Raw genomic sequence first — 22056 nt, 5'->3', positions numbered from 1 at the left:
AGTCCAAAGGAAGAACAATTTTATTTGTTTAAAATAGAAGTTTTATTTAACAGAGACCTCACGTTTATTAATGCCATCTTTACTAAGATGGTATTATTAATTTGTGGGCATTTCTGTGCTCGAAGATGACAAGCTCTAACTCATTCTTTCAGATGATACAAACGCTGGCGGCCTTTCCGAATTGCTGGAAGCAAGTCATCCGGATCGACAGGTACCAGCCATGAACGTCTAACTTCCACAGGGACGCACATCATTAAAGTACATTTTAGGCCCTGTTTACACCTGGTATTAAGATGCATTTTGATTGATCCCATCAAATGTGGATGATACTAAATATTTGTGTAAAATAAACATCTACAATATTTTGTGCTTGTCCACTTTCTATCATGTCCAGAAGTAGTTAAAAAATGCATTCAACCGGCTTGCTCTCGTAGTGTAGACAATTATGTAGTCGAATACATTCAAACAGCCAACAAAAAAAAAACGGCTTTGGCCTAAAGTTTAAAAGTGTATTATGGAAAGCAAGCTAGTCAGGCAGGATTTAAACTTAAAACTTTAGTTTGAAGATGAAAAACACATCAAGCACAATGTTCTCACCATTCCTGATTTCAAACACACTCATCGTGTTCAGCATGATCTTGTGGCCAAGGATGATGCTCTCCGTATGTTTTTCTGCCATCACCTTTCGTGTTCTTATGCAAATTGCGTGAGCTTATGTCGTCCATTATATTGAAAGACCTGAAAAGGCCTATACATTTACCTGCACATAGACCCTCCCTTCGAGTAGAAAAAAAGAGACCACCACCACGTGTAACCAGGTATCTGTCTACCTCTGTCTACCCAACAAACACGCTGCCTGCCATCATATATACAAAAGAATAAACAAGGAACAAGTGAAACCATATAAACATGATTAGTAACTATATACATTAATAGATTATATATTAATCTAATAGATTTCTTAGATATAAATATGAGCTGAAACAAAAGAACAGAAAATATATATCTACTAAGAAGGTCAGGTGTGCATGTACACAATAAGAAAGAAAATAAAAAGTGAGAATGGACAAAACATTCCTGGGTGAAGTCTTGTAGAAGAGTATCTGAAACAAACCACATTTAAAGGGGGGGTGAAATGCTGTTTCATGCATACTGAGCTTTTTACACTGTTAAAGACTTGGATTCCCATCCTAAACATAGACAAAGTTTCAAAAACTAATGTTGGACGTTTGATGGAGTATTTCTGTGTCAAAAATACTCCTTCCGGTTTCTCACAAGTTTCGGCGAGTTTTTTTCGAGTATGGGTCTACTTGACGTTAATAAGAGCGGAAGGTCCTTGTATGGGCCGTACGGGCTCTTCTCCCGGTAGGGTGCGCGCGCGTGACTAGAGCACGCTGTAAACAGTCTCTCAGCTGCAGATCCAGTCGTCCGTGAACGGCGCCGCGCTCCACTTTATTCCTATGGGTGACGTCGAGCGACTTCAACTCTTCAGCACAGCATTCCGGGAAGGCAGCGCTGCATTTGAACCGATTTGAACGCAGAAATGACGGGAAGCTTGACAACATCGTTTCAGTTGCGTCTCAAAATGGATTTACACGCCACTGCTGTCACAGGACTTTACCAAATCATACCAAAGAAGTGTGTTTCTGACGGAGCGGTCCCAGCGATAAAGCTTCGACGGTGAGTTAACTTAAACTGCTTCAAATGTCTCTGCTATTGGCTACCGTAGCATGAGTAAACATCAGTAAACGATCGCGTGCTTCGTCATTCAAATGCGCTAACGGTTACTCCATTGTTGTTCTCTGTATAACGTTACACTATTCTGACTCTGACGTGCAAAACCGTTTTGCTTGCTACTTCTAAGGTCTAGTCGCATACAATAGTCCATAAACCGAATCATGTCCTCATACTCTGCGAGTAAACACACAGAAATGTGGAGAGGCCATTAAATACAGTAACTTACATACCACAGAGACGGACGTCCTGCTGTTGCCGTTTCTCCTGTTCAATTTATTTCTCCCTCAGATTTGATTGTGGATCATTATCTGTATTAGCTGAGATAGATGGGTTTCTCCACGCTTGAGGACGTCACCGCTTTGCGCTCTTGTCATTCTTTAGCTCCGCCCACACGATACGCCTCCAGGCGCTCGGTTTTTTCCGGAAAGACTCGGTACAGCCTATATTTCTTTTATAAATATAATAAAACTAAAGACTTTTCGGAGATATGAAGGATGCAATACTACTCTATAGGTACTCAAGATTGACATGAGATTGACTGAAACTGAGTGTTTCACCCCCCCTTTAAAGGTCATGTGAATAGCCTCACCCAAAACAACAACAACAACCAAAAGTATTTTGAGTGAAAAATCTGGTTCAGCTGTAATGTGAATAAAGCCCTGATTTCACACAGATACATATTTTCTAGTGCCATTTTAAATGGCAGGGCCTCAGATCTGCATGACTTTTCTGGAGTATCCATAAGTGATGGCAAAAGACAAATCAGTTGATTATTGAAATTGCTTTAAACACTGTCACTGATAAACACTGTGATTACTTTCCAGAATGAGTTTTCAAATGCTGTTTCAGGTCTCTTTGATATGGGGAATTCTTCTCACACTGAAGACATGAGAACTTCTCTCTGGTGTGAGTTATCGGAAAGCGTTCCACCCATAGGGGCTGCCATTGCTAACCAAGCCATCACCTGCTGTTAGCATCCCATTGACTCCCATTCATTTTTGAGTCACTTTGACAGTGAATAACTTTACATCAGAGGCGTTTAAAGACTCCATTTGTCTGTTGTTTATTTCTAAAGAAACACGACAATGCATAAAAGGCTCCGTTACCTTGTATCTTACACTATCGCCCTGCAGAAGCTGTTTTTGTAAAAATAGGCTAACGATTGCGTCATAACCAACGCGACTCTGTCTCACAGTTGAGAAATTACCGTATAGACATGAGGAGACGTTCGCAGGCAATCTTTCACTGTCTATGAGACAGTCGGGGGGACGTGGAGGCATTAAGTCTGATAAAGTCAAGGGAGAAGAATGGGGAGAAGCCCATAGTGAGCCAAAAGCAACGGGAGAAAATATTTAAACAACGTGATTCACATTTCACTTTCCACAAATACTAGAAGACATACAGCTGTCAGACAGGTTGCCTACGTCACATCTACGTCGTCAAGATCAGTCTGAGCCTGCGCAGTTTGCTCAGCCATCAGGAAATGAGTGCTCCTTTACTGACATCACTTTCCGCCGTTGAAGTCAATGGGATAGCTCTGTCCATTTCTTTTACTGTCTATGGAGTTATCACATGATTCGCATAGTGTTTCCTGTCTGTGAAACTTATTCCACACTGATGATAACTAAAGGAATGGGGTAGTTTAATTTCCATATCTACTAGTTATCTCTCGTTCTCTCTCTAGTTCTCTCTCTAGTTCTGAATCCTTATGGCACTTAAGGTTATCTTGTGTTAATTTTGACAGCAAATTTTGATTTAGTTTTAGTCACATTTTAGTCAACTAAAATCTTATGATCTTAGCTAAATTGTAATGCATTATTTAAGCATTTAAGCATTACATAACTGACTGGTACTTGAACCAACATTTTGACATCATGTTGACATTAAAAATACACAAGAGAGCTCAATTCCATTTGTTTAAAACATCTATATAGTTTTTATAACTTTGTATTTCTGATTTCGTTAGTATCAGGTTAAGTTAAAGCTTCAAATAAGTTTAATTATTTTTACAATTTCAAATAACATTTAATTTCAAGTAATGAAGATTTCTTAATGGTGTTAGTTAACCCTGATACTTAATAATAATATATAAATATGGTTTTGACATGTCTGCGCCTCACTTTTGCAGTTGCAGCTGCTCTCCAATGAGGGAGATAAATATGCATTGTTACAACCATCTAAACCATAGTACTATATAAACATCGTAAAGTTGTCATTATTCATTAGCATTAATTCATAAAAAAATCGCCTGTCATAAATGTATGTTATTGATTGATTGAGCCGCTCTGAAATACTGTTGCATGAGCCTTTAGAAGCGCAACAGCGACAGGCACTCGCGGTTAGATCCGCACATTATAATTTAAATGAGCGCATTTTTAACACAACATCAGTTCTGACTGGATTTCCTAACGTCCCTCCCTAACATTTTCATCTACTTTTTATTTGTTGGTGAAAATAACAGTAGATTTTTGTCCAAAACTAGTTTTTATTTAGTCATCGTCGCACTTTCAGAGAAAAAAGGTTGTAGATGAAAATTATGATAAATTATTTAACAAAATTAACACTGATCTGAAAGTTTTTTAACACTGATCAAATGTAAATGGCTTTTCTCCAGTGTGAATATTCATGTGTTTCCTAAGGCTTAGTTCTCGTGTGAAGCCATTCCCGCACAGAGTGCAGGTGTAAGGCTTCTCTCTGGTGTGAACTCTCATGTGCCTTTTAAGGTTTTCTTTTCGAGTGAAACTCGTTCCACACTGTTGGCAGGTATAAGGCTTCTCTCCAGTGTGAATTCTCATGTGGATCATTAGGCTTCCTTTATCAGTGAAACTCTTTCCACACTGTTGGCAGGTGTAAGGCTTCTCTCCAGTGTGAACTCTCATGTGGATTTTAAGGATTCCTTTATGTCTAAAACTCTTTCCACACTGTTGGCAGATGAAAGAGCTCTCGCCAGTGTGTATTCTCATGTGGGCTATAAGGTTTCCTTTGTGTCTGAAACTCCTTCCACACTGTTGGCAGGTGAATGGCTTCTCTCCAGTGTGGATCCTTATGTGGGCTTTAAGGCTTCCTTTTTCAGTAAAACTAGTTCCACACTGTTGACAGGTGAAAGGCTTCTCTCCAGTGTGAATTCTCATGTGGACGTTAAGGTTTCCTTTGTGTCTGAAACTCTTTTCACACTGTTGGCAGGTGAAATAACTGTCAGTTCCTGTCTTTTTAGCCTGTGTCGATCTTTCTCCAGTCATGAAATCATGATGTTTATCATAATGGTCTTTCTCTTCCTCTTCTTCCCTTTCATTAAGTTCATGACTTTCATGTTCATGACTTGCGTCTTTCAATGCCATGAGGTCTAGGGTAAAAAACATGGATAAAACAATTTAGACATTTAAAGCATCAATACCAGGGTATAGGGTAGTATGATATGTAACCTATCCAATCCTAGTGATCAGGGGTGGGGAACTTTGGTCCTGGAGGGTCACTGCCTTAAGAGTTAAGTTAAGCTTTAATAAAAAAGACACCTGCCTTTAATTTTCAAGCAGTCCTGAAGACTTGGGGTTAAATTATGCAGGTGTGGGGATTGGGTTGCATTATGCAGGTGTGTTTGATCAAGGATGGAGTAGTGCAAGGCAGTTTGACCAAAAAAATCAAAAAAAAAAATTGCAAGATTTTGGTGGTTCCACTGTATATCATAGTTTTTATATAATCTAACATTTTAGATTTTTACAATTATAATTAATAATATTTCTAATAATTAATAATAAGTAGTAGTGGTGTAGTTATATGCGATTTATGTAATTAAAACAGACAAAGCTTTTATTTGGAATGAAAAACTTTGAGTTTGTGTGTTTTAACAAATGGTATATTTATTTATTTGTTTATTTATTAATCGAAGTACACTCTACTGTACAATAGTGATATATTTGTTCATTCATGTTGTACCAAACCTTTATTTAGATGGGTTGTCTTGGAGACCTGTGAAGTGACAAATGTTGACAGTTGTATCAAATTAAACAGTGAAATGTTAATTTAGGGCTGTGCTTCTCAAACTTTTTTGCCCCCCTTTCAACCTATGAAAAAATGTGGCGTGAAAAAATTGATACGAGTGACGCTATCAATGACGCTGCTGTTCCATTAGCAGAGTACTGGACTTGTGTCCTCCCGTCCTCGGGAGTTTGTTTCCCTGAGTTGGAATTGGCAAGTCTGAATTTGGGTGCAAGACAGGCCGAAGTACCCTTGAAAGCGGCCGTCATCCAGGCACAGCTCCTAAAGCTGTCATTACGACAGAAAACACCAAACTATTACTACCTGGATACACTTTTCAATTAATTCAAGTATATTTAAGCTTATACAAGTCCTGGTTCTCACCTTATTGAGGAACATTAATTGTAGTTTCCGAGTAAAGCTGCAAATTCCACCATCAAAGTGAGCTACCTCCGTAATAATCTTCTGATACGTGCAGTGCAGTCAAGTGAAAATCGCTGCGTGGCATAAATTATAAATCTATTAGGCAGTCCTGTTTTCTTCAAAACAAAAAGTTGCATTGTGAATGATGCAAGCGTGCTCCGGCCAATGTGAGTGCAGGCCAGCGGGAGAGTGTGAATACACCCTAAAGCCCTATTCGCACAGGACTAGTATTATCTAGGGACCTCTGGTGATTTGTAATAATTGCAGAGGATGTCTGTGATCTTAATCCCGTGCGAATTGGCATCTCTGTGATTTGGCCAGGATTAGGTGGATTGTTTATAATTTTTTCTGTGATCATTTCTATCTTTATCTTTCACGAAGAATGGAGTCTGCATTCATAATGCGCACCATTTATGAATTCCTGCATGGATTATACTTTCACTTTAGAATGAGTATCAATTTGTGAGTAAACTGATTGAATGGTGTGTTTAATATTAACATCAATACTATTCTCAATGAGAAACAGAACAGAACAGTACAATGACAAGCTCAAGCCCATTTAAACTTACAATGACAAGTTTAAATGGGCAGTTTTACATTTATCATTGAAACTGAATCATCCGCCGTGTGTCAAATCTGACTCTGCTGCTGGTCTGTGCTCAGTTCATGGCGTCTGTTATACAACTGAAAGAAATTATGTTTATTTATTACGATAAAATAATCAAAATATCGATGCCTGTTTATGATTTCATACAGCTATATCTATAACAAAGTCTTGACATCATATCCAGGAGAAGTCAGTAAATTTGAGTAAAATCACAGGCTTTGCTTATCCCATGCGAATGTGCCACGTAAAACTCAGATGTGGGGGAGTAATTCCTAAATCACAGAGGTCCCTAGATAATACTAATCCCGTGCGAATAGTGCTTAAAGGGGTACTTCAGCGCTGGGAAGATGAATCTGTATTTAAACTGGGTCATCAATGCAGTAGAAATGTGAAATTATTTTTGAATTTGGTGTCTTCTAGACTGAGAAAAGACAGAAAATGTATTTTTGTCCCATGGGGATGAAACTACAATTCCCAGAATGCTTCGCTGCCCTGTGAGGCCATTCCCAACACCACCAACTTCATTACTGTGACTGAGTTAGAGAAGACATTACAATTAAAAACTGAACGTGTCTGTTCAATATAATGAGTGAGTCACCGCGCGAGTATCACAGCCCTGAGCACTAACTGCAGGAGTGATGAGAGCTGAGGTAATCGCGACTACATTCGCGGCATACATTCACACAGGAGTTCAGTCTGGCACGCGTTTCAGTTCATGCCTTTGCAAGCTTAACTTTCATAGAAATGAATTTGAGAAGTTAAAAGACTTACATTGCTCACCATAGCTCCGTTTAAATGATCCTGTCTGCAAGCTGAGCTCTCCCTGCCAGCTGAGTGTAATCTCCCCTCCCCCATGCGCAGATTCAAAACATGTGGAAATGTCTCCCTCTGCTGGCTGTAGTCTTTAGCCTCTGGGCAAACATTCCTCCTATGATGCAAAAATCGTCATTTTGCATCATAGGAGGAATTTTTCCAGAAATAAAATGCATAAATCTCTTGTCTCAGGGAGATATGAGGGGGGAAAGCACAATAATTTGAATATTCTCCAGGGTTTCTACTGATACAAAGCCATATGCTAATCGCTGAAGTAACCCTTTAAGTCAAATTTTTTTTTTTTTTTTACCTGTCCTGGAGGACCCCCAGCCCTGCAACATTTTGTAACTCTCCCATATTTGACATTCGACATGAAGCTCATAAGCTCGTGTTGCCAACTTAGCGACTTTGTCGCTATATTTAGCGGCTTTTCAGGCCCCTCTAGGGAATTTTTTCAAAAAAGCGACTAGCGACAAATCTAGCGACTTTTTGGACAAACGTCAGCTACTTTAGTTTACAAATGTCGCTAGTACTGTCCTGCTAGCGCATGGTCTTTTTTCCCTCTGCCGTCACACACACTTCTCTCTGTGTCTGCCCTGTTCAAAGAATGGCTGAGACTAAGAGGAGCTGCAGAGCATGCATGTAAACGTACACAGACAGCAGCTGACAGACGTGAATGAGCGACGTACACATGGGCACACAGGGTTGCCACGAATTTCTAACTGAATGTTATCTGCTTCTTTTTTATTTATTTAAAGAAATCAGTTATGATGAGTTCCATTCTTCTCCTGTGCGTGTCACTTACATTACTCACAGAGCTTTATTTCATCCAGTTTCTAAATTCAGATTTTACACATATAAAATGTTGTAATTCACTACATCATACTCCTATTGTGTGACAAAAAGGTATAGGAAATGAAAACATTTATTGGACAGTCAGCTGTATTATATTACGTTATTTTAAAATACAGTAAATGAGCACGGATTAAGAGAGAAAACACGTTAGGCAGGCTGAACACAAGGACGGCGTGATGACGTCACGGATATGCTAATTGGTGCATGACGTCATCTAGTGACATTTAGCAACTTTTTGGGCAGGCTTTAGCAACTTTCCTTGGAAAATAGTTTGCAACACTGATGAGCTCTCGTATAGTGTGACAGGAGACAGTTGAACAGCTTGTGTAGTAGTAGATGAAACCATAGCCCTCATTCACACAGACACAGCAGAACAAACTTAGTTCAGATTTCAACAGCAGTCTTTATGAGCTTTAATGTTCACAGAAACTAGTCCGTATCAATATCTGATGTATCGTACAGTCACACTTTTGATCTATTCATCCAAGATTTCGGTGACCTTCCGCATTATAGAGTAAGCTCCACTTGTGACTGGATTCTGTGATTTCATTCGTTTTCCACATCTCAAAATTATATGGCTGTAAGTGGTATTTGGAGTTTTAAAGAGCTAGTTTTGGGAGTTATTTATTGTTGTGTTATAAATGTATTACCGTTAGTGTAAGTAAATATGCAGTTAATAGAGGACGGCTCTTTATACACTTAGAATGCTCTTCATGGCCACTTAATAGAAACAGCAGCTGTATGTATGTATATGTATTGCAGTTCTTATCGGTTGTAAAATTAAAACCAGTTTACCAGATGAACTGGTTTACCACCCAGAACTAGCATGGAGCTAAAGTCTGCAGAATAATGGCCCTCCAGGACCAGAGTTTCCTGTCTCCTCTACATAGCTCATACTCAATACACCCAGTGGTTTTCAAACACCACTGGGCATTTTGAATGTCTCCCTTATTTATCATATCTGGTTAAGATCATCAGCTCGTTAGAAGATAACTGAATGGTGGAGAAATTTGCAGCTCTATTCGCAAATTCGCAAACTACAATTCCTGTTCATCAATAAGGCACAGTACTTCTGTTTCAAGACACATTTTAATTTAAAAAAACGTATGAAAAATCTGTATTACCTAGAAAACTTGATTAACTCTTTTCCTGCCAATGATGAGATTTTCTATAAATTCTGACACAATGCTTTCCCACCATTGACAGTTTCTTTCACTGGTATACAGTGGGGGGCGCTATGACATCTTCTGAACCAGTACAGAACCTCCAGATCAAAGCACAAAAGAAGAAGCACAAACGCATCAGAAGAAGATACACAAATGCTTCAGAGGACTTTATTAAATCATTAGTTAATTTAAATTTTTTGGTGAACTAACCCTTTAAGTAAACTTAACCAGTTTATAGGAGTGTCTATTTATAATAGACTTGCATAAGTGAGAAATGTAGACAAGCATCTTACTCTTACCTGACACTAGTATTAAAATGGCCAGTCTTTGCAGTTTCAGCGATTTGGATCTATATATTGATTGTATGTTTTTTTCGTCGGATATCATGCATATTGAAACTAAATGAAAGTAAGCTAAAAACACGTGCAAACGGTAGTTCAGGTAGGTAAAACAACAACAAAAAAAAAAAAAACAAGGAGAAGTGTTAGGAAAATACAACAGCAGCAATAAAATCACAAAGCATAAATTTCTCTAACGTCCCTTTGGGAAACTAATGTTGTTCGAATAGGACCATTGTTTTGTCACATCATTAATGTTTTTTTTCTTTTTTCTAAGACACGTTTATTAAAGCTACTTAAATGTCCTAATTGAACTAAGGCCTAATCCTGGAAACCCTGTCTGTGAAACCAGGCCGTAATATTATTAGTAACTGCACTAATCAATCCAAAACAACAGTAATTTTATAATTAAATGACCTTTATGATAAATAAATAAAAACCCTCGGCCCTTTAGCACTAGTTAGTGGCACCGGTGTTACTGCTCTCAAATGTTAGTCTGGAGCCCCGAATTATGACTTATTTATTGCTATTTATGTTCAGGGATGTTAAAATGTTTAGAGCAAGTAGATATTGGATTTAAAACACTAAATAGTTTTGTTTAGGCTACTAAAGGATTAAATCACTGTATGATTATATTTCTGTATATTCTCTATTTCTGTAGAGCTGGACATTTTGATAATGATAAAACGAAAGTTCAGTTTTGAGAATAAAACAAACCTGTTTGTTCCTCACTGTCTTCTTGTTTCACACTGAATGTTTCCTCAATCTTCAGGTCTTGACTCTCCTCTTTAATAAACGCAATCTTTATGTCTTCACTTTCCTCTTTAATAAATTCCATCTTTACAATAGTGTGTCACGTGGATCTCAGTCGCTTCAACAGGATTTTTTCAAAAAGTGTCTCAATCAGCTTTAGTACAGTAGTTCAGTCACTGGTAAGAGAGTCAGAGAAAGAGAGAGTTAAAGGACCTAAATCATCTGATTAAACTAAAAACACTCAAAACTACAAGCACTACAAATTATTAAAAGAACAAACTATACAGACACATAATATACTCAGGCATTTATGATTTACATTTAACAAATTGCATGTTATTTTAATGATTATACTGTCATGAAAATATTAGCAGTTAGTTTGTTAAAGTTGTCATGATGTTAGTGTTTGTTGTTATCATTCATTTGAGCAGCACAAGTCCCGATTTGAATCAATTCATCTTTTCGCAAAGAATTTGATTAAATTGACTTGGAGTGTCGAAAAGCTCAGTTTCTCCATCACTGCGTGTTTGTAATAAACTGATTCACGATAGAGGGAGAGAAATGAGACACAGCTTTTCTGCAGTAGGATTAAAATCTTTGCGTAGCAGGGGAAGCTGCCACACAAACCTGCCAGGACTAAAGGCAGCTGTCACAAAACCCATTATTGCTTACTGGAGCACGCATCCCGTCACCTATAGGTAAGCATTGCGCCTGCCTCAAGACCAAAATTTATGCAGGAAAGCTACAGATAGTATAATCATACCTTCATTTACCAGCTTAATTTATATTTTATGACCCTATTTTTGTTTGTATTAAGAGTGCGCCTCTCGTCATTTAAGCGGCGCGTCAACCACAACTTGGCGCCGTGCCTGCCTCAAGATCTCTCACTGTTTTACAGCTGCTTAGCAGAGGTGTCAAGTAACAAATACTTTGTTACCTTACTTAAGTAGAAAAGTTGGGTATTTATGAGGGGTAACCCCTAATAGTCGAAGATTCGATGCATCGATATGCAGGACCGGATTCGACCACTGATCTCATGGTCGAATATTCGCGGGTGTTATGAAACAAGGATTATGCCATTTTGGCAATATGGGTGTTCTCAATATTAGAGTTATAAAGATGTGTCGCACCTTTAAAATTCAAACACATACACCGACGGCGGCATTCGACACCTGTCCGCGGCGATAAATGTATATTTCCCTCAAATCGTGAATGTATATACTGATTTCACCCTGTACTACAAGATACACTCATCGTGCAGTGATTCAAAATTGAGCTCGCGCGCGGCGCGTAATGTTCACGTCTGCCTGGTGTGAGATACCTGAGACACGGCGCTGAGCTTCAGTCTGGTGTGCGACCCCCTATAGGCACAATTGGTTTAAGAACGTGCATATAAACGCACTCAAAGTGTTCTTTTCCTCTCTAGGCAGGTATTTTTTTAGGTTTATTTATCAAAATAATATATTTGTGTGATGTTCTGTGTTTCGATCGCGGCCTTTAAATGTTATGAGAGAACGGTTCATTTACGAATGTGTAGTGTATAGTTTTGATCGCTTTATTAAAAGTGGTGGCTGTGTGCCGTGTGTAAAGTAAAATAAAAATAGTCTTAGCCTCCTGCTGACTAGTGTCCTGCCCTTCCCAACCCGTTTATACCATTTATTTTTTTCCGGTCTATGGTTTACACACACAGAGATGATTCGACTATCGGTCGACTATAGAGAGATTCGAAAATTCTGATTTGAATGTGTAAATCCTTAGTCGGGGACACCCCTAGTATTTATACTTTACTGGGGAAGTAATTATATTTCAGTAGACTCTTTACTTCTACTCCACATTTTCACGCAATTATCTGTATTTTCTACTTCTTACATTTAAAACTAGCCTTGTTACTCCTATTTCATTTTGGCTTGTTAAAAAAAACTATGCAGAAAAATCATGTCACCTGGAATTTGATAGTGGTTGGATGAAAATATAAACATATACCATTCCAACACCCTATTGGTTTATAACAGATCCATCGCGCATGCATATGACAAATCACACACAAGGTGTGTTCGACATCGGCTGCGGGTGGATGCATGCGATCGGCGAGAGTAGCCGAGTGCAGGCGGGGAGGAGCTGCAAAAGGAGACGTGAAGTCGGACACTTTCTACCTCCCGTGGTGACGCTTGCACTGCATTTGCAAATTTTATCACAGCTGAAGTTAAATAAATGCAATATTTCTCAAATACACAGATGTTTCAAATGATACTTTCATCCAATACTTTATATACTGCTTAATAAAGTGTCTATTTGGACAAGATTAAAGTTCAATATATAAACCTACACTATCAATGAAGTGGTGTCAACGGTTTTTATCAGTTTTAGTTTGATAAACATGACAATATAACATCGCGACTACATGAAAAGAGGTTTTACTGTTATAAATAAATGATTTGTGAGCATTAGCGTGACATACGTTTTTAGAATAAACACGAAACGCACGTGATCGCTGTCATACGGTGAATCGGTCAATCGTGGATCAGCTGTGTCGTCATCAGAGCTCGAGCAGCCTCCTGCAGCCACCCTTGAGAATCTGCAGCGGCTGCATCAGCCAGCTACTCTCGAATCGCTCTCGCTGTACTTTGTTGACATACGTCACAGTCACGTGTCGTCGGCGCTGTCTCAAGTCGGACAAAATTTCTAACCATCATGCACTGCTTTAAGTCAGCCGCCGATTGGTCTGCGCATCGCTAGGTGAAGTCGAACAAGCCTACAGTGTTGCCAGATTGGGCAGGTACCAGCCTACAAGAACGCACTTTTAGCCAATCAGCGATCAGCAGGTAGACATGCACATATTTATATTTAACTTGTAGCTGTATATTCAAGTGATCGCTATGCCAGTATACATAAATAGTATAAATATACTTTAAGTTGTATCTACAGTAAAGAGTGGGAGTGACCCAACTCTCAAACATGGATTACACCTGTGACTCGAAGACTCTTTATAAATATAACCATGACTCCTGTGACTGTCCATTGTCATGTACACACTCAGGACATCTGCAACTAGCCTCTCTAACAGCTGCTGAAAGAGGTTTGAATCAACAATTAATCAGTTTTGACAGTGCTAAGTGTGTGTTCTATGAACTTCATGAAAGATAAACTGTAGTTTAGTCAGAGCAAAGTGCAACACAAAGGTAAGTGCATTATTGTGATTTTGTGTTGGCAGATTATTGTACAGTATCAACGAAGAACACATTTTGCCAGTGGTGTGTGCATTAAGGTGTGTGAAATGCCTGTTTATTATGTTGCGTTATCCGATCTCTTATATTGTGCACTTAATTTTGCAATTAAATTGGCTTATTCTTACTGTTAACATTGAAAAAATTACACGTGTTTTTCTGAGGGATTGCCGTTATGACAGTTTCCACCTGGACATATAACTTAAGTCATATTTGATCTGTTTTCCTGGGAATTTTTTAGCATCAACATTATGTTTTAAGATAAAATGGTAGGCTTTTTATCAACCTTGATGACATGGCAATAAAATAATATCACATTAGTTTGTCAGTTAAAGTTTTGGGTGTTTTTTGGAGTGTGCAGGTTTTGGTGAGCTTTTGGGCTGGAAATCATCGACCCAATCTAGCAACACTTGTATATTTACATTCATGCCTCTAAGTTAGAATTTTTGCACCATTACAATACTTAGAGGCAACTAGTCATCATATCTTCCGCTCCATGAAACACAAATAATGCTCAGCAGTACACATGTGACCCCGTCTGTGAAACCCTGGCTATATCGCAAAATTTAATTATGAGATTTTGATCGTCAAAGTGCCATAGCCATAAAAATGATGAAAATAGGTATTTTGTGTTTATTGCTGTAAATGATAAATTATACCAAGCGGGTTGAGATACAACACACAATTTTTAATTCATAACATTATAAATACTGAAAATAGTGATTTTATTGACACTACACTTTATACTTTTGCACACAAAAAAATATAGCTCCCTAAACATCTGGGTTTTCATCACAACAACAGCTGATTCGTTTGTTATTCGGTTCAGGAACTTATTTTTTTTACCATTTGAAGGAGAAAGACATTAATATCAAACGGCACGGGCGGCAGTCGGGTCATTGCGACTTAAGCCGGGTTCAGATGTCTGGCGAGATATTTTCATTTCATCACCAATATTTTAATATTTTCTTCTTTGTTTTGTAGCTCAACATTGTGCCAATAATAACCATCTTAATTTAAAGTCATATTAGGCCTGCTATGTGTCAATATAAAACATGTTGTGGATGGTGGTGCGTCAGATTAATGGAGTGTTTCCCAGCCGGGATGCCGCGTAAAAGGTTTCTGCACACACTTTGCATCGCGGTTCATCTCACATCTGATGACGCATCTTTAAAGGGGGGGGTGAAATGCTGTTTCATGCATACTGATCTTTTTACACTGTTAAAGACTTGGAATCCCATACTAAACATGGACAAAGTTTCAAAAGTTAAGGTGGACGTTTGATGGGAGTATTTCTTTGTCAAAAATACTACTTCCGGTTAGTCATAAGTTTCGGCAAGTTTTTTTCGATCATGCGTCCCCTTTGACGTTAATGGGGGCGGAATTTCCTTGTATGGGCCTTACGGACAATTCTACCGGAAGCGCGTGAGAGAGAGCGAAGGAGAGAGCAAAAGCAACAGCCTACGCCCATCAAAGCGCTGGCTTGTAGGATGCTTGTAGGACAGGTGATGTGCACATAACAATGTCACATAAAAATGGCGTTTTTGGTTGCCAGACCAAGACAGTCCTGCACAGATTCGCCAAAAACCCCACGTTAAGGCAACAGTGGATGTAATTTGCTTTTCCGGATCAGCAACTGAGTTGCGCGAATGTTTATGTCTGTTCGCTGCATTTCGGTGCCGACTGTTTCATAAACAAGGCCCAGCTTGACGCCGGATTTTCCCAATCGCCTAATGCTGAATGATGGAGCAGTCCCAACGTTAGAAGGGTGAGTGAGACTGCTTCAAATGTCTGTTTTTTTTAGTCCGCTTACTGTCTACACAAACCACGCGTAAACACACAAACACACGTGCACAACTGCACTTCCCACATGTACACCTTCAAAGACAAAAATACGACGATATAATTCAAGTATAAATATGTAAATAACACAAGCCGCTAAGCATATTATATAGTTAGTGTATAACTTGTACCACATACAGACGTCCTGCTCTAGTCGTTTTTGCTGCTGCTCCTGTTCAACTGCAGCCTCTGGGTCTGATTCCGGATCATAGATGTATGGCTGTATCTGATTAAAAGCCATATTTTTATTTTGAATAAAGTTTTTTTCCCGCTGTTAGGGATGACACAGCTTTACGACGCGCGCACACGTCATTATTTAGCTCCGCTCACACGATACGCCCCCACCCGCTCGGCTTTTTTCGGAAAGACTCGGAACAGCGCATCTTTCTTATATAATTATAAAAAAAATAAAGACTTTTCGGAGACATGCAGGATGCAATGCTACTCTATAGGTACTCAAGATTGACATGACACTGACTGAAACTGAGTGTTTCACCCCCCCTTTAATGTCAAAGAAGATAAGGAATCACTCACTGCTCTTGATTGAATGGCTTTTGTAAGTTGAATAAGGATTAATATTTAATTTAAACTTTTGATTACTTTATTCAATTTATTTACCTAAAAATAATGTTAGACCTACCTGAAAAGAAAAGAAAAAAGCATTATTTTATTATCTTTGCTCAGTAGTAATTATTTGCGCTCCTGCTTGTATTTAAGTTATTTGTTCTTTTCTTTATTTTTATTTGACAGTTGTCCTTTTTTCCATAAACATAGCAAATACTGAACCATACAGAAACCGCGAACCTGAAATTGTGAACCTAAAACCGAATCGTGAGCAATCTGTACCGTTAAACCCCTAGCGTAAAGTATGTGAGGGGGTGCCACAAAATTTAGAACATTTTCAAAGCGCGCCATGACTGAAAAAAGGTTAAGAAACACTGGATTAGTGAATTAAGTTATCTAGGCTATTTGACATGGCAGCACTTAAACGCGAACAGGAACAGAAAATAGATGATTGCTTAAACAGCTTTTCCGATATTAATCTCGGTGGAATTACCGAATAATGAAATAACCGGGTTTATTGAAGAAAGTGCAGGAACAACATGAGGGTAAATAAATGACAGAATTTTCATTTTTGGGTGAAATATCCCCTTTTTTTTCTTTTTTTTTACTCCAGTATTGTACTTAATGTTACATAGTAGCCTAGTAAAATAATTTAAGATTTAGAGATTTTCTACTGAAATGTAACATCAATTCATTTATATATTAATGACTTTTTCCATGGATATTTAATTTGATTAATAAAGTTATACAAATATTTCAATTCATTGACTTGGTAATTGATGCTACAATCAAGCTCTTGTACCACCAATTCGTTTGAATGTTTTTGTACTTTTTGGACATACGCATCATAAAAAATAGGCCTGTTTTACAAAACGTTAAGAATTTTCCCATAAATGTGTCATATATCACTGAAAATGGGAGAATCTCAGCTTTAATGTGGTATATGGCTCATATGCAGGATAATTATTCATCAAATGTGTTGCAGTTTTAAAAATAAGCTTGTGTTTACATTGGAATTTCTCAAAAACATGATTTTCTCAGCCCGAAATTCAGCAAATCTTTAACATAGCCATACTCAGTTAATATTAGAGATATCAAGGTAATATTTTAACAGTATGTTCTTTAGATTATGTAGAATGATTTTATGTAGAAAACAGTGAATCACAAAAAAAATGACTTTAGGAGGGTTTTCTCAGACAGGGTCACATATGGTTCTTCAATTATTTTGCATTGTACTTAAATGCGTTCATTTATTTTATTTTTTTAATTATTTCTTTTTTGGGGTAGTGCACTATAGACCCCAGTGGCACAGCCTAAACTTTTGTCCTTTATGGCTTTTTTTTTTAAACTTTTATACCTTAAGTAGTTTTGAAACCAGTACTTTTTCACTTTTACTTGAGTCAAAAGCTTGAGTTGATATTTTTAAACCCTAGTATCTTTGCTGGCTGGCAATGGCAAATTCTAAATATTGCTGTGTCCTCTCTATTTATTTATTTATCATCATCAAAATGCTGTCAATTTCACAGTCTAAATACACTATACATACCTACATAAGTGATCTGTGTCTGGCAGCTGTAAAACAGTGACAGATTTTGAGGCTAATGCTTAGTAGGTGATGGGATGTGCGCTCCAATACAGACAAATAAGTGGATTAAAATACATGGTCAGGTCGCAAAAAAGTAAAACAAGGTAATGATTGCACTGTCTGTTGCGCTCCTGTATCTATCCGCGTCTGGCAGCAGTAAGAATTTGAGGCAGGCGCGATGCTTGTCCATTACAGAAAAAAATAAGTGGATTAAAACACCTGGTAGGGTCGCAAATAAGTAAAATAAGAGCATAAAAGCACTGTATGTTGCTTTCATACATCAATCTATGTGTCTGGCAGCTGTAAAACAGTGAGAGATTTTGAAGCAGTTCCTCTCTCCCCTTTACAGATAACTTAAGTTACTCCCACTCATATTCTGTTACTGGTGTGGATGCGATTTACTCACACAAAATATCCTTCATTAAAGTTAGATAAAGCATTACAATGTGATATTCAATAGTAAATAAACTAATTTCACGTTGCTTGTAAAAGACTGTAAAACATTAAACGGTTTCCATCGACTTAAACAGATATTTCTTAAAACAAACCTTTCTTCAACCGAATCACAACAGATGCAGGAGCGCGGCGCAACCTTATGACGCCACACTACCTCACCTCACCACACCAAAATAAAAGTCACGTTCTGCTATCTTAGAATCAGAGCTGCAGAAAAAAAAAAAAAAAAAAAAAAAAAAAAATATATATATATATATATATATATATATATATATATATATATATATATATATATAAAAATTTCTTCTATTTTCTTTTACTTGTACTGATTCAATATTCATTTTCCAATGTTTATGTGTAATTTATTAAATACCAACTACTATTGCTAAAAGGTTCAGTCCAAAAACATAATGTAATATTTCACAGAATTTAAAAGTCAAGTCTTCAAAGTGGCACAATTCACACCTGCTCCAGTTTCTATTATATAATCTATAATTAATCTATAATAACAATTTATATTCTTATAAAAATCTGCCAGTTCAATAACTCTCCTGTTTATAAATGATACACAAATAAAGAATTATTTCTTCGTATCGTATTGTGGTGATACGTTGTGTAAAAGGGGTTCACCCAGCAAACAACTGTGTTGTGCTTTTTTTTTTTTTTACATTGTGACAAGGTTGTGATAATTTTTATATGGCATATTTTCTTTCATGATATAAACACATTTTTTCCCACACAAAGTTTTAGATCAGTATTTAAAAAGTATGTAATTAAACTTATTTCAATAATAAATTCAACTCTTTTTTTATTTAGTCATTTTTTTAAATAAATATATATATATATATGGAAACAAAATAAATTGTAAAATCTAGAGACATACTGTATATTAAAATATCCAACAGTATAAAGAAACCAGATATGATGAGTCAATACAAATATACACAGAAACATTCAAAGATCCAAAAACTGGTCAAATTGGTGCAGCTGTATTCATCATGAATTATAATAGACCGGCCTCTAGATTTGGTCCATTCACACTGCCAGCGAAATACCGTAATATGTGCACTTTCACACACAACCCGTAACGGTCCCGGATCGAGTTGACACGTGACATCCGTGTGACATATAATGTATGAGTCGAACAAGATTGAGGCCAAAGAATAAGGAAAGGAAAAACTGAAGTGTTCTCATTACTTTGTAAATATGGCTGTTGACCAGCAACTAGCGGCATTGTTGTTTATGCTAAATGCTCAAATTACTTCATGTTTGTCGATATTGACTTCTTTTCGGAGAGTTAATGAGATAACACGTACGCTGGAAGCAAAGCTTGCTGAGAGTAGGAAACAATGTGACGCAGCGAGACTACAGAGGGGCCATCGGATGCTAAAAGCTACCACTCTGTGTACGCGGCTCATGCAACTGGGTGTTTCTGATAGAAGAATGTGGATGCTACGAAGAGCTCAAGGTGCTGTGTTTTGGACTAATGTCCTAGAAAACTTCACCGCCGATCAGTGGCGTCGCACACTCTCTGCGCTTAAAACGCCGACTAGCTCTTCTGGCACTGCAGGGTTGTATTATTGAAAAAACAAGCTCTAGGAGTTGCACGATAACTACGTCATCACTACGTCACATCTGTTGCTGCATTAGTTTTGGCTTTTGTTCACACAGCCCTCATCCCGGATCGAACCCCGCAATGTTACTAGGTCCCCGACCCGGGTTCAATTCGTTAATCAATTCCGGGACATGGTTGCTTTCACACAGAAGGCGACCCGGCAATGTTCCGGGAATATTGCGAGTCCGACGTGCAGTGTGAAAGGGGCTTATGAATACAATGTTGAGAATATATTTATATATAAAGAAAGGACATTGTACTGGAGCCTTTTTGTAGTGGTGATGTTTCTGTTCTAGCTGGCCCATCTAGCATCCTATCGGGTTGTTGCCTCAGACTTTGGTATCTCCAAGTCAACAGTGCACAGGGTTGTCAGCAGGACTATCTTTTGCCTGATATTTCGCGATGGAGCTTGCTTACCGAACATTCAAAACAATGCTGTGTGCTGGATTAAATGCGATAATTTTATGCGTGGACATATGGTTTTATTTTTTCAGCTGAGAACTCACGAAGAACTCATAGAATATTTAAAACCAGGATTGATTCTCCGTTGTATGCAGAAGCGAAGATCTGCTGCAAGAGACGTAAGTTCTGTTGTCTGTACCAACTAATGGGCAACAAGTCCTTTGATTAGAAGAAACTGGTATGCTTTTTTCTCATTTTTTCTAGCATTTTTGAAACATGCTCATTGGATCAAATATTGATGAGGAACTTTACCTCCTCGTTGCTCCACGTTTGCCCTCTACTCATTTTGGATACACCGATCTTTTTGCGATGTCAAATCAGCTGACTTGTAGCGTCACATCTTGTTACATTACGTCCTGTTTTTTGGTTTGTTTACATGTCTTTGGTCCTTGTTGCATTCATATAAGTGAGTGATTCCTTATATTTATTATATTTAATTAATATTTATTAAAACTAATAGTTTTATTATATTTATAAAAGAAATATGGGCTGTACCGAGTCTTTCCGGAAAAAAACGAGCACCTGGAGGCGTATCGTGTGGGCGGAGCTAAAGAATGACAAGCGCGCAAAGCGGTGACGTCCTCAAGCGTGGCGAAACTCATGGCTATCACAGATAATGATCCAGAATCATTCGGAGGCTGAAATAAATTGAACAGGAGAAACGGCAACAGCAGGATGTCCGTCTCTGTGGTATGTACTGTATTTAGTGGCCTTTGTGTGTCTTTACTCGCAGTTTATGAGGACATGATTCGGTTTATGGACTATTGTATGTGATTAAACCTTGGCAGTAGCAAGCAAAAAGGTTTTCCACGTCAGACTAGTGTAACGTTATACAGAGTACAGCAATAGAGTCCATTAGCGCATTTGAATGACGAAGCACGCGATCGTGTCGTTTACTGATGTTTACTCACGCGACGAGCCAACAGCATAGACATTTGAAGCAGTTTTACTCACCGGCTGCTTCCAAAGCAGGACCGAACCTTTATCGCTGGGACCGCTCCGTCAAAAACACACTTATTTGGTATGATTTGGTGAAGTCCTCTGACAGCAGTGAATGGTGGAGATCCACTTTTGCGTCGCGACTGAAGCGATGTTGTGAAGCTTGCCGTCATTTCTGCGTTCAAATCGCGTCAAATGCAGCGCTGCCTTCCCGGAATGCTGTGCTGAAGGGTTGAAGTCATCCATAGGAATAAAGTGGAGCGCGGCGCCTGGATCGACACCTGAGTGTTTATGGCCGTGAATTTCCTCTCTCGCTCTAGTTACGCGCGCGCACACCCTACCGGGAGAAGAGCCCGTACGGCCCATACAAGGACCTTCCGATCTATTAACGTCAATTCGACCCATACTCGGAAAAAACTCTCCGAAACTTGTGAAACCGGAAGGAGTATTTTTAACACAGAAATACTCCATCAAACGTCCAACATTAGTTTCTGAAACTTTGTCTATGTTTAGGATGGAATCCAAGTCTTTAACAGTGTAAAAAGTTCAGTATGCATGAAACAGCATTTCACCCCCCCTTTAAACAGACAGAAGTATAGGTTACTGCCCCTTTAAAGGTCTCATTCTTTGCGTGTTTTCGAAGCTTTGATTATGTTTACAGTGTGCAATATAACATGAGTTCATGTTTCGCGTGTAAAAAAA

The 22056-nt window shown here is 38.2% G+C and overlaps 1 protein-coding gene across 2 annotated transcripts; it reads right to left on the bottom strand.

Annotated features, from left to right (window-relative positions):
* Positions 1-3016: 3016 nt before the first annotated feature.
* Positions 3017-18496, bottom strand: LOC137075057 (gastrula zinc finger protein XlCGF8.2DB-like). Of its 2 annotated transcripts, XM_067443238.1 has the most exons (4): positions 10632-10757; positions 9535-9674; positions 5676-6000; positions 3017-5080 (listed from the first exon to the last, which is right to left on the bottom strand). In XM_067443238.1, exon 4 carries the CDS (start codon positions 5073-5075, stop codon positions 4317-4319), a length of 759 nt encoding a protein of 252 aa, XP_067299339.1. In that variant the 5' UTR covers positions 5076-5080; positions 5676-6000; positions 9535-9674; positions 10632-10757; the 3' UTR covers positions 3017-4316. The 2 variants fall into 2 exon arrangements, with proteins under 2 accessions (XP_067299339.1, XP_067299338.1); XM_067443237.1 differs by lacking the exons at positions 5676-6000; positions 9535-9674 and adding an exon at positions 18431-18496 and having other exon boundaries at positions 10632-10843.
* Between the last annotated feature and the right edge of the window lie 3560 nt (positions 18497-22056).

This window comes from Pseudorasbora parva, chromosome 5 (genome assembly GCF_024679245.1).
Source record: "Pseudorasbora parva isolate DD20220531a chromosome 5, ASM2467924v1, whole genome shotgun sequence".
Taxonomy (NCBI): Eukaryota; Metazoa; Chordata; class Actinopteri; order Cypriniformes; family Gobionidae; genus Pseudorasbora; species Pseudorasbora parva.
The sequence above is the reverse complement of the archived record's forward strand: the minus strand, read 5'-3'. Positions and strand labels throughout refer to the sequence as shown.